General features: G+C 54.1%; 1 protein-coding gene and 1 long non-coding RNA gene across 3 annotated transcripts; one reads left to right on the top strand and one right to left on the bottom strand.

The window, feature by feature from the left end:
* Positions 1–722: 722 nt before the first annotated feature.
* Positions 723–9,567, top strand: LOC136578979 (serine/arginine repetitive matrix protein 2-like). 2 transcript variants are annotated; one of them, XM_066579212.1, is made up of 5 exons: positions 729–1,406; positions 5,329–5,396; positions 6,131–6,238; positions 6,617–6,790; positions 9,117–9,556. In XM_066579212.1, the coding sequence occupies exons 1-5, from the start codon at positions 758–760 to the stop codon at positions 9,123–9,125; spliced, it is 1,008 nt and encodes a 335-aa protein (XP_066435309.1). In that variant the 5' UTR covers positions 729–757; the 3' UTR covers positions 9,126–9,556. The 2 variants fall into 2 exon arrangements, with proteins under 2 accessions (XP_066435310.1, XP_066435309.1); XM_066579213.1 differs by lacking the exon at positions 6,617–6,790 and having other exon boundaries at positions 723–1,406; positions 9,117–9,567.
* A 515-nt stretch (positions 9,568–10,082) lies between these two features.
* Positions 10,083–13,006, bottom strand: LOC136578758 (uncharacterized). The gene is made up of 3 exons (XR_010786652.1): positions 12,537–13,006; positions 11,523–11,630; positions 10,083–10,346 (listed from the first exon to the last, which is right to left on the bottom strand). It is a non-coding gene; the product is annotated as an uncharacterized lncRNA (long non-coding RNA).
* Between the last annotated feature and the right edge of the window lie 422 nt (positions 13,007–13,428).

Genomic DNA, 13,428 nt, shown 5'->3' with positions numbered 1-13,428 from the left:
GCGGGTTGGATCCGGCAGCGAGAATTCTCGCCGCGGGACCCGACCCGAGAGCCTGCAGGGACGAGCGCGTACTCTCCCACGCCTGGCAGGCCCTGGCTCTTTCATGTGCCGGCTGCCGCGCAGCCGGCGCATGCGCAGACCGGAGCCGGCGGCCGGGTGAGTGCGTGCCCCGCACAAAAATAGGACATGCCGCGGTTTGTTTGCCGCACGAGATTTCACGCGGCTAAACCGCTGCCGTCTGCATAGGAGTGCGTATTGTAATGCACTCCTATGCAAACTTTCAGTGGCGGAAATCCCGCGGGAAATCCCGCCGCGGGATTTCCGCCCGTGTGCAGGCGGCCTAATAGTGAGAACAGATTTAGGGGGTGGAGTCAAGACAGGAAGTGGAGGGGGGAGGAAGGAGAGGAAGGAGCAGGTCAGAAGAGGCAGCACATGTGGAGACGGACGGAGCGGGACAAGACGCCAGAAAGACTGAGAGAAAGAAAATCCAAAAGTAAAGTTAGCAAAGAGAAAAGGCAGAAGAGAGAAGTCCAGGAGAAAAGCGGAGCCAGCAGAACGAAGAAGGAAAGAGCAGCAGGCAGCATAGAGGGAGAGAGCAGGGGGAAGAGGTTACAGGAGCAGGCAGAGGGGGGAAGAGGTTACAGGAGCAGGCAGAGGGGGGCCGTCAGAGGGGGGAAGAGGTTACAGGAGCAGGCAGAGGGGGGCCGGCAGAGGGGGGAAGGAAGCCTTTTAGCCCAGAGCCAGCAGCATCAGCAGCATGGGGTGCAGCATAGAGGGTAGCATAAGAGACAGGGAAAGCTTAATAGAAGAAACTGGGGCATCTAGTATCCAGAGGCTGGCAGGCAGCGCGCGCCCACGCCAGCTACCGCCTGCGGGATCCAGCACTCAGCGCAGTTGCTTTATTAATCCCAGTTACCTCGGCGCCCTAGCCGGGCACGAGCGCACGCAGTCCCAAACGTCAGGTCAACGTCGCGCCAGCAGACGGCAAGGTCAGGGCGCTAGGCGCAGGCAGCGCGAGAGAGCCAGGCTCAAGCAGCGCGGTAGCAGGCAGCCTACAGGTCTAGAGCAGGAGTGGGCAGGGTACAGCAGCAGCAGCGTTAGGGAGCGCGTGTCAGCTAGAGGCGGCAGGAGCAGCAGTCCGGAGCAGTCACAGCAGTCGGTAAGCCACCGCATAAGGTCGGCTCCGCAACTGTCACGCCACGATAGGGATATAATACGCCGCAGGAGGCACATTTATTCACCGGAGAGGTCAGATCGGGACTACCCTGGAACGTCACATGCAGGAAGGGCGCAAGAGGCTCCGCGCGAGGTCAGACGGCAGCCTTCGCCCGGACAAGATATGCGACGACGCAAAGGAATCACAGCGAGGACCACACCCTTGGCATCGCCGGAGGTCGGTCGAGCTGGTGAGTCGGTTTTTGTGGATGCTTGGAAAAATGTTATGGATCCCGCTAAGGCGGTTGACACGGGAGATTTGCTCACAGTCTTGAAATCGCTGTTGAACAAAGTTGATCCCAAAGAAGGGCTTTCAGTGTCCTGCTTTCCAGGGGGTTCGGTCCCGCCTGCGAGTAATTGTGGTATTGGTTCAACAGCGAATGCGGGAAGTGATCCGGCGGAAGGCTTAAAATATGCCGATTCGCTTTTCTGTGGTGTTGCCCCTTTAGGGGTAGGTTTGTCAGAGGATCTGGTGGATAAAAGTAAAAAAGGTATTTATGTGGATATTTGGCGCCCTCTGTAGCATACCCGAGTATTGTCCCGGACTGCAGCAGTAACCCGTGTTCACACATACGGTAATGTAGTGCCCTCTGTAGCATACCCGAGTATTGTCCCGGACTGCAGCTGTAACCCGCTTTCACACATACGGTAATGTAGTGCACTGTGTAGCATACCTGAGTATTGTCCTGGACTGCAGCCATAACCCATGGTCACACATACGGTAATGTAGTGCACTGTGTAGCATACCCAAGTATTGTCCTGGACTGCAGCAGTAACCCGTGTTTACACATACGGTAATGTAGCGCACTCTGTAGCATACCCGAGTATTGTCCTGGTCTGCAGCAGTAACCCGTGGTCACACATACGGTAATGTAGTGCCCTCTGTAGCATACCCGAGTATTGTCCCTGACTGCAGCAGTAACCCGTGGTCACACATACGGTAATGTAGAGCACTCTGTAGCATACCTGAGTATTGTCCCGGACTGCAGCCGTAACCCGTGGTCACACATATGGTAATGTAGAGCACTCTGTAGCATACCTGAGTATTGTCCCGGACTGCAGCAGTAACCCGTGGTCACACATATGGTAATGTAGTGCCCTCTGTAGCATACCTGAGTATTGTCCCGGACTGCAGCCGTAACCCGTGGTCACACATACGGTAATGTAGTGCACTGTGTAGCATACCTGAGTATTGTCCCGGACTGCAGCAGTAACCCGTGGTCACACATACGGTAATGTAGTGCACTGTGTAGCATACCTGAGTATTGTCCCGGACTGCAGCAGTAACCCGTGGTCACACATACGGTAATGTAGTGCCCTCTGTAGCATACCTGAGTATTGTCCTGGACTGCAGCAGTAACTCGTGGTCACACATACGGTAATGTAGTGCCCTCTGTAGCATACCTGAGTATTGTCCCTGACTGCAGCAGTAACCCGTGTTCACACATACGGTAATGTAGTGCCCTCTGTAGCATACCCGAGTATTGTCCCGGACTGCAGCCATAACCCGTGGTCACACATACGGTAATGTAGTGCCCTCTGTAGCATACCCGAGTATTGTCCCTGACTGCAGCAGTAACTCGTGGTCACACATACGGTAATGTAGTGCCCTCTGTAGCATACCTGAGTATTGTCCCTGACTGCAGCAGTAACCCGTGTTCACACATACGGTAATGTAGTGCCCTCTGTAGCATACCCGAGTATTGTCCCGGACTGCAGCAGTAACTCGTGGTCACACATACGGTAATGTAGTGCCCTCTGTAGCATACCTGAGTATTGTCCCTGACTGCAGCAGTAACTCGTGGTCACACATACGGTAATGTAGTGCCCTCTGTAGCATACCTGAGTATTGTCCCTGACTGCAGCAGTAACTCGTGGTCACACATACGGTAATGTAGTGCCCTCTGTAGCATACCCGTGTATTGTCCCGGACTGCAGCCGTAACCCGTGGTCACACATAAGGTAAAGTAGTGCCCTCCGAATCATACCCGAGTACTGTTGTGGACTGCAGCAGTAACCTGTGGTCACACATACGGTAATGTAGTGCACTGTGTAGCATACCCGAGTATTGTCCCGGACTGCAGCAGTAACCCGTGGTCACACATACGGTAATGTAGTGCCCTCCGTAGCATACCAGAGTATTGTCCTGGACTGCAGCAGTAACCCGTGGTCACACATACGGTAATGTAGTGCCCTCCTTAGCATACCCGAGTATTGTCCTGGACTGCAGCAGTAACCTGTGGTCACACATACGGTAATGTAGTGCCCTCCTTAGCATACCCGAGTATTGTCCCAGTCTGCAGCAGTAACCTGTGGTCACACATACGGTAATGTAGTGCCCTCCGTAGCATACCAGAGTATTGTCCCGGTCTGCAGCAGTAACCTGTGGTCACACATACGGTAATGTAGTTGGTGAACTGTGGTATGAGCATGTAGGGTGATACTGTGGTGGAATGATGTGCTACTCACCCTGATGGAGAAGAGGGGATATGTATCTTAGCCATGGGTCCCACTTTTTCTGAACTGTCCCAATCCCTCCTTCCTTGCTGCAAATGTGCTTTCATATGTATAGTTGGCGTTGATGGAGCCATATTCATCCTCGATAGTAGGGATATGATTGGATTTCCAGAATCTTGCTATCTAAAGGCGAGATACTTGGAAGATGTGGCAAACTATTTATGACTACTGGGTACCAAGTCGATGCCTAATACAAGGAGAGCAAGTTCTGGGACAATCTTTAAAGGGGTTTTCCAGGGAAATACTATTGATGACCTATCGGCTGGGGTCCGTTGCTTAGGAGCCCGACTGATCAGCTGATCTGGTGCTTGCTGTCAGCGGCGCAAATACAGAGGTTAGAGCGGAAGCTTCCGTTTAGTGGGAGGCGCTTGTAACTGCAGGCACAGCTCTCATTGAAATTAATAGGAGCCATGCCTGCAGTTACAAGCGCTGGCCACTACACGGAGGTCAGCGCAGAGGTTTCTCCAAATACAGAGGTTGGAGCAGAAGCCTCCAGGCCGACCACCTTATAGTGGCCGGTGCTTGTAACTACAGGCACGGCTCCCATTGTTTTCAGTAAGCCACTCCGGCCACTACATGGAGGTCAGCGCAGAGGCTTCCACTCTAACCTCTGTTATTGCAGAGCTTACAAGCCTTACAGCATGCGCCAGATCATCTGATCGGTCAGGGTCCTGAGCGACGGACCCCGGACCATCAACTATTGATGATCTATCCTGATGATAGGTCATAAATAGTATTTCCCTGGAAAACCCCTTTAAGGTAGGTAGGTGAAGTCTGGAGAGCGGCAGGGAGACCTGATAACAGAACATGGTCAGGAAGGGGCATGACCAGAATATGTGCGTAAGGGAGCCCACTTCCCCACAACCCCTCCAGCAGAGGGGGATGTTTTTCTCCATTTGTGACAATTGCAGGGAGTGAAATACCACCTAGTCAGCGGTTTGCTGTCAGGAAGTGCTGGTGGAGTCAAGATTGACAGGGGATTCACGCCCCCTGTACCTGATTGGCTGCACAGCAGCCTGCCACATAGGTCCTGGTGAGGCACTACAGCCGGCGCCGCTGCACAACAGGCACCCCCACCCGCAACCAAAGTGAGTTCTACATACCGGCGGCAGCAGAGAGGTGATATGGCTGGGGGAGACACTGTGCTATCCAGCGGCCCTCCGATGCAGAATCACACGCCGCCGGTTTTCCCTATACTCTTCTTACACACACCTGATGCGGCTTTTCCCGGCGGCAGAGCATAACCGCTCAGCCCGGCAGGCATATTACCAAAGGAGGCCTGAGTTCTCCTATGGGGCCGATTCAGCCAATCAGCTGGCTGGAATCGGCACCACGTGACACAGCGGCGTGCCCGCGCATTGCCGTGCACAGGATTGTGCTGCCTGAGTTCTCCTGTGCGGCCGATTCAGCCAACAGCGGCGTGCCCGCGCATTGCCGTGCACAGGATTGTGCTTTGCCCGCGCTTTCACATGCTCAGTGCCTTGCCATGCACTCGTGTGCACACAGGATTGTGCCTTGCCCGCGGTTTACATGCCACTCGTGTGTGTGCACAGACAGTTATTGATTTGGCAGGTATTTTTTGTGCTTTTGCCAAAGGTGATTTACATCTTTTGCGCAAGTGGATTTGCCAGCGGACGTTTTACACAGGACTACTAAAAGCCAAGGTAAGCTGCTGCATCTGCTCATTTAATTGCGCTCTTACTTCCCCTGCGCGCATTGGCGGAGAGGCGGCCAATTCTGCATGCCGCTGCATTGTCCACGAGCGCGATCCCCAGCATGCCGCTGCATTGTCACCGCTGCATTGTCCACGAGCGCGATCCCCAGCATGCCGCTGCATTGTCGCTGCGATCCCCAGCATGCCGCTGCATGCATGGTCGCCGCTGCATTGTCCACGAGCGCGATCCCCAGCATGCCGCTGCATTGTCCACGAGCGCGATCCCCAGCATGCCGCTGCATTGACGCCGTGATCGTGAGCATGGAGCTGCATGCATTGTCGCCGCTGCATTGTCCACGAGCGCGATCCCCAGCATGCCGCTGCATTGTCTCCGCGATCCCCAGCATGCCGCTGCATGCATTGTCGCCGCTGCATTGTCCACGAGCGCGATCCCCAGCATGCCGCTGCATTGCTACGTGTGGAGACGCGGTTACCTGAGATTTGTGCGCTGTGCGCTGCTACGTGTGGAGACGCGGTTACCTGAGATTTGTGCGCTGCTACGTGTGGAGACGCGGTTACCTGAGATTTGTGCGCTGCTACGCGTGGAGACGCGGTTACCTGAGATTTGTGCGCTGTGCGCTGCTACGTGTGGAGACAACACCCAAGATTTGTGCGCTACGTGTGGTGAGTACGTCACCTGAGATTTGCGCGACGCCACCTGACGCCACCTGTCTTTTTTTGCAGATTTGTGCGCCTTATTGCAAAATAACGTGTGGAGAGGATCCTGACGTTTGGACACGTTTCGAGAAGAATTTCGCTTCGCTCGGACACCATCTGACATCACTCAGCGAGGTAAGCTGCTGCATCTGCCCAAATTTTGATCGCGTGCATCTGCTGATATGCGCATATTTGGCGCATATTTGCAGGTGTTCGCTTGCATCTGCTTATATCCGCATACTTGGCGCATATTTGCAGGTGTTCGCTTGCATCTGCTGATATGCACACATTTGGCGCATATTCGCAGGTGTTCGCTTGCATCTGCTTATATCCGCATACTTGGCGCATATTGGCAGGTGTTCGCTTGCATCTGCTGATATGCACACATTTGGCGCATATTCGCAGGTGTTCGCTTGCATCTGCTGATATGCGCATATTTGCCGGTTTTCTCCTGCATCACCAGATATGTGCATTTTTGCTTGCATGTGGTGATATGCTCTCCGTTTTCCACAGGACGACTCGTGTGGAGAGGAACCTGACATTTGGCTGCGGTTTGTACAACGTACGGAACCGGAGATTGGCGTTTTAGGTGCTGATCTCACATTTGCCCCCCGCCTTTTGGAGAGGACGACTCTTCTGGAGAGGAATTTCGCTTCGCTAGGACATCACGTGACGTCACTCGGCGAGGTAAGCTGCTGCATCTGCCAAATTTTTCATTGCTTGCATCTGCTCATGTGTACATGCATGCGTGCCTGTATGCGTACATGCCTGTATGCGTACATGCATGCATGCCTTGTGCGTGCCTGCCTGTATGCGTACATGCATGCATGCCTTGTGCGTGCCTGCCTGTATGCGTACATGCGTGCCTGCATGCCATGTGCGTACAGGCATGCCTTGTGCGTACAGGCATGCCTTGTGCGTACAGGCATGCCTTGTGCGTACAGGCATGCCTTGTGCGTACAGGCATGCCTTGTGCGTACAGGCATGCCTTGTGCGTACATGCACGCGTGCCTTGTGCGTACATGCACGCGTGCCTTGTGCGTACATGCACGCGTGCCTGTATGCGTACATGCACGCGTGCCTGTATGCGTACATGCACGCGTGCCTGTATGCGTACATGCACGCGTGCCTGTATGCGTACATGCACGCGTGCCTGTATGCGTACATGCACGCGTGCCTGTATGCGTACATGCACGCGTGCCTGTATGCGTACATGCACGCGTGCCTGTATGCGTACATGCACGCGTGCCTGTATGCGTACATGCACGCGTGCCTGTATGCGTACATGCACGCGTGCCTGTATGCGTACATGCACGCGTGCCTGTATGCGTACATGCACGCGTGCCTGTATGCGTACACGCACGCGTGCCTGTATGCGTACACGCACGCGTGCCTGTATGCGTACACGCACGCGTGCCTGTATGCGTACACGCACGCGTGCCTGTATGCGTACACGCACGCGTGCCTGTATGCGTACACGCACGCGTGCCTGTATGCGTACACGCACGCGTGCCTGTATGCGTACACGCACGCGTGCCTGTATGCGTACACGCACGCGTGCCTGTATGCGTACATGCACGCGTGCCTGTATGCGTACATGCACGCGTGCCTGTATGCGTACATGCACGCGTGCCTGCATGCGTACATGCACGCGTGCCTGCATGCGTACATGCACGCGTGCCTGCATGCGTACATGCACGCGTGCCTGCATGCGTACATGCACGCGTGCCTGCATGCGTACATGCACGCGTGCCTGCATGCGTACATGCACGCGTGCCTGCATGCGTACATGCACGCGTGCCTGCATGCGTACATGCACGCGTGCCTGCATGCGTACATGCACGCGTGCCTGCATGCGTACATGCACGCGTGCCTGCATGCGTACATGCACGCGTGCCTGCATGCGTACATGCACGCGTGCCTGCATGCGTACATGCACGCGTGCCTGCATGCGTACATGCACGCGTGCCTGCATGCGTACATGCACGCGTGCCTGCATGCGTACATGCACGCGTGCCTGCATGCGTACATGCACGCGTGCCTGCATGCGTACATGCACGCGTGCCTGCATGCGTACATGCACGCGTGCCTGCATGCGTACATGCACGCGTGCCTGCATGCGTACATGCACGCGTGCCTGCATGCGTACATGCACGCGTGCCTGCATGCGTACATGCACGCGTGCCTGCATGCGTACATGCACGCGTGCCTGCATGCGTACATGCACGCGTGCCTGCATGCGTACATGCACGCGTGCCTGCATGCGTACATGCACGCGTGCCTGCATGCCTATGTGCGTGCCTGCATGCCTATGTGCGTGCATGCATGCCTATGTGCGTGCATGCATGCCTATGTGCGTGCATGCATGCCTATGTGCGTGCATGCATGCCTATGTGCGTGCATGCATGCCTATGTGCGTGCATGCATGCCTATGTGCGTGCATGCATGCCTATGTGCGTGCATGCATGCCTATGTGCGTGCATGCATGCCTATGTGCGTGCATGCATGCCTATGTGCGTGCATGCATGCCTATGTGCGTGCATGCAATGTGCGTGCCTGCCTGTATGCGTACGTGCGTGCCTGCATGCCTATGTGCGTGCATGCAATGTGCGTGCCTGCCTGTATGCGTACGTGCGTGCCTGTATGCCTTGTGCGTGCATGCATGCCTTGTGCGTGCATGCATGCCTTGTGCGCGCATGCCTGTCTGCTCACCCACTTACTCAGCCACCCCCCCTCTCTCTCACACACACACTTGCTTTGTTAAATTCGTCTTATTGGCCGAAAAAGACATAACATTAGATTTGAGCATTTAATTCCTTTTTTTAGCAAACGTACAGGTTCCATCCCAATACTGCACCAACCTTCGGAGAAACATACCAATTGTCCAAATACGATGTCTTTATCTATTAAAGTAGGAGTGAAGAAAAGCAGGGACAGTGCAAGAACTATGAAAACCCACGGAATTAAGCCAATTGCAGGCAGGGTTAATTTTTTTTTTTCTTCCTCGTTATAGGTCAGCTGATACGTTTTGGTCAGAATACTGCACTGTGGTAACCGTTTCCGCTGCTCGCAACCACAGAGTTCAATCACCAGAGAGCCAGAAGTTCCCAGATGTTGGCTCCGGGGGACGCTTAAAAGCTGGAAATGGCCCATCACCTGCTATGGAACTACATCATCAGGATCTGATGGAGCAGTACGATGCATGTGATGCTGCTCACTGTCCCTCGTTAGTCGGTTCACAGTTTATACACTAAGCTATTTATCCCCTTAGAGAACAAGCCTGTTTGTGCCTTAGTGACAGGCCGAAAATTTGGAACTTTACATGTGTCACTTGACATATCATAAGTCCGTAAAGGTTTTGCATATCCAAGTGACTGTGACATTGTTTTCTTCCCCTTGTTGTACTTCTGTTAGGTAGTAAAAAGGACTGTTAAAAGTTGTGTATATTTATTAAAATTGCTACTTTGCACAATTTTGAATTTTCATTTTTTCCCATTGTCAAATGTCATATATAAAATGAGTGCAAACATTCTGTACAAATCTTTGCGAACATATAGATTTCCATCTGTACACTTTATTCTGGAAGCACGGTTTAAAACTTTTGTACATTTATTTTTTCCATTTAGGAGACGTACAAATTTAACATTACTTTTCAGAATTTAGAGGAACACTTAGTTTTCCTACACCAATCCAAGTTTGCAAAGGCTGCTAGGTGTCATAACTAAGGATGAGCGAGTATACTCGCTAAGGCACTACTCGTTCGAGTAATGTGCCTTAGACGAGTATCTCCCTGCTCGTCCATAAAGATTCGGGGACCGCTGCGGCTGACAGGTGAGTCGCAGGGGAGATAGAGAGAGATCTCCCCTCCGTTCCTCCCCGCTCTCCCTCGCGGCGGCCCCCGAATCTTTAAGGACGAGCGGGGAGATACTCGTTTAAGTCACATTACTCGAACGAGTAGTACCTTAGCGAGTATACTCGCTCATCCTTAATTATGACACCTAGCAGCCTTTGTGACATAGACAAAAGGCCGCTGTGTTTATGGGTCTTTTCTGTTTAATGCATTGCAGTAAAATATTGCGCAGTTTTTCAGGATCCTCCGTCATAATTTTTTTTTAAAAAAGCGTATTAAAAACAAGGGAGTCACTGGGAAAAAACAGTTCATTAAAAGAAGGGTTTAAAGATTGCTGAACGTCGAGGGTCTCTTCACTGTCTGCCAGCCTTCCCGTTCTCAAGGACGTCAGATCTGCAGGAAATGACGAGAAATCAGCAGGTTAACAGTCACATCCCACCCGTATTACTGATTCCGAGATCCGCTCAACCCACTTACAATGACCACTACTCCCTCAACCAGGTCAGAAGAATTATGCATGCATCTATACATGCATCTATGCATACATACATGCATCTATGCATGCATGTACACGCATGCGTGCATCTATACATAAATGCATGCATGTACGCACACAGGCACGCGTGCATGTACGCACACAGGCACGCGTGCATGTACGCACACAGGCACGCGTGCATGTACGCACACAGGCACGCGTGCATGTACGCACACAGGCACGCGTGCATGTACGCACACAGGCACGCGTGCATGTACGCACACAGGCACGCGTGCATGTACGCACACAGGCACGTACGCATGCCTGTACGCACACAGGCACGTACGCATGCCTGTACGCACACAGGCACGTACGCATGCCTGTACGCACACAGGCACGTACGCATGCCTGTACGCACACAGGCACGTACGCATGCCTGTACGCACACAGGCACGTACGCATGCCTGTACGCACACAGGCACGTACGCATGCCTGTACGCACACAGGCACGTACGCATGCCTGTACGCACACAGGCACGTACGCATGCCTGTACGCACACAGGCACGTACGCATGCCTGTACGCACACAGGCACGTACGCATGCCTGTACGCACACAGGCACGTACGCATGCCTGTACGCACACAGGCACGTACGCATGCCTGTACGCACACAGGCACGTACGCATGCCTGTACGCACACAGGCACGTACGCATGCCTGTACGCACACAGGCACGTACGCATGCCTGTACGCACACAGGCACGTACGCATGCCTGTACGCACACAGGCACGTACGCATGCCTGTACGCACACAGGCACGTACGCATGCCTGTACGCACAAGGCACGTACGCATGCCTGTACGCACAAGGCACGTACGCATGCCTGTACGCACAAGGCATGCCTGTACGCACAAGGCATGCATGTACGCATACAGGCAGGCACGCACAAGGCATGCATGCATGTACGCATACAGGCAGGCACGCACAAGGCATGCATGCATGTCCGCATACAGGCATGTACGCATACAGGCACGCATGCATGTACACATGAGCAGATGCAAGCAATGAAAAATTTGGGCAGATGCAGCAGCTTACCTCGCTGAGTGATGTCAGATGGTGTCCGAGCGAAGCGAAATTCTTCTCGAAACGTGTCCAAACGTCAGGATCCTCTCCACACGTTATTTTGCAATAAGGCGCACAAATCTGCAAAAAAAGACAGGTGGCGTCGCGCAAATCTCAGGTGACGTACTCACCACACGTAGCGCACAAATCTTGGGTGTTGTCTCCACACGTAGCAGCGCACAGCGCACAAATCTCAGGTAACCGCGTCTCCACGCGTAGCAGCGCACAAATCTCAGGTAACCGCGTCTCCACACGTAGCAGCGCACAAATCTCAGGTAACCGCGTCTCCACACGTAGCAGCGCACAGCGCACAAATCTCAGGTAACCGCGTCTCCACACGTAGCAATGCAGCGGCATGCTGGGGATCGCGCTCGTGGACAATGCAGCGGCGACAATGCATGCAGCGGCATGCTGGGGATCGCGGAGACAATGCAGCGGCATGCTGGGGATCGCGCTCCTGGACAATGCAGCGGTGACAATGCATGCAGCTCCATGCTCACGATCGCGGCGTCAATGCAGCGGCATGCTGGGGATCGCGCTCGTGGACAATGCAGCGGCGACAATGCATGCAGCGGCATGCGGGGGATCGCGGAGACAATGCAGCGGCATGCTGGGGATCGCGCTCGTGGACAATGCAGCGGCGACAATGCATGCAGCGGCATGCTGGGGATCGCGGAGACAATGCAGCGGCATGCTGGGGATCGCGCTCGTGGACAATGCAGCGGCGACAATGCAGCGGCATGCTGGGGATCGCGCTCGTGGACAATGCAGCGGCGACCATGCATGCAGCGGCATGCTGGGGATCGCAGCGACAATGCAGCGGCATGCTGGGGATCGCGCTCGTGGACAATGCAGCGGTGACAATGCAGCGGCATGCTGGGGATCGCGCTCGTGGACAATGCAGCGGCATGCAGAATTGGCCGCCTCTCCGCCAATGCGCGCAGGGGAAGTAAGAGCGCAATTAAATGAGCAGATGCAGCAGCTTACCTTGGCTTTTAGTAGTCCTGTGTAAAACGTCCGCTGGCAAATCCACTTGCGCAAAAGATGTAAAACTTCCGCTGGCAAATCCACTTGCGCAAAAGATGTAAAACTTCCGCTGGCAAATCCACTTGCGCAAAAGAAATAATCACCTTTGGCAAAAGCACAAAAAATACCTGCCAAAAAGCACAAAAAATACCTGCCAAATCAATAACTGTCTGTGCACACACACGAGTGGCATGTAAACCGCGGGCAAGGCACAATCCTGTGTGCACACGAGTGCATGGCAAGGCACTGAGCATGTGAAAGCGCGGGCAAAGCACAATCCTGTGCACGGCAATGCGCGGGCACGCCGCTGTTGGCTGAATCGGCCGCACAGGAGAACTCAGGCAGCACAATCCTGTGCACGGCAATGCGCGGGCACGCCGCTGTGTCACGTGGTGCCGATTCCAGCCAGCTGATTGGCTGAATCGGCCCCATAGGAGAACTCAGGCCTCCTTTGGTAATATGCGCCCGGCAGATGTCAGTGGGGGAGCGGCTGGCACACATCTCACTGTCACAGCGGCGTAGAACAAGCAGCATCTCAGCGAGGGAGGGGCGTCTAGGGACCTCACAGTCACGGCAGCGGTGCAGTAACTGTGAGCGCGGCAGCTGCGAGCGACCGACACTGAGCTGACTTTCCACGGAGCGAAGCACAAGCGCTGAGGCTGGCAAATGTGAGTGGGGAACCTTAGGGTCAAGGTAACGTGTTATTAGGCTTACATTATTACATGTTAATGCTGCCATGTTACAGTGGTAACATGCCAGCATTTATAGGTAATAATGTAAGCCTAATAACACATGTTACCCTGAGCATAAGCCTGCAGACAGCGCAGTAATGTAACCACACTGTGCAGCTAGG

The sequence above is a fragment of the Eleutherodactylus coqui genome, chromosome 9 (genome assembly GCF_035609145.1).
Source record: "Eleutherodactylus coqui strain aEleCoq1 chromosome 9, aEleCoq1.hap1, whole genome shotgun sequence".
NCBI lineage: Eukaryota > Metazoa > Chordata > Amphibia > Anura > Eleutherodactylidae > Eleutherodactylus > Eleutherodactylus coqui.
This window is presented reverse-complemented; position numbering and strand designations above follow the sequence as displayed.

What these genes read in the sequence shown, in the direction of transcription:
- LOC136578979 (XM_066579212.1), top strand. Translation starts at nt 758, where the DNA reads ATGGGGTGCAGCATAGAGGGTAGCATAAGAGACAGGGAAAGCTTAATA. An exon ending in GCCGGAGGTCGGTCGAGCTG is followed by an intron (nt 1,407 to 5,328) that starts GTGAGTCGGTTT and finishes CTTTTGCCAAAG; the next exon opens with GTGATTTACATCTTTTGCGC. An exon ending in CAGGACTACTAAAAGCCAAG is followed by an intron (nt 5,397 to 6,130) that starts GTAAGCTGCTGC and finishes CTTTTTTTGCAG; the next exon opens with ATTTGTGCGCCTTATTGCAA.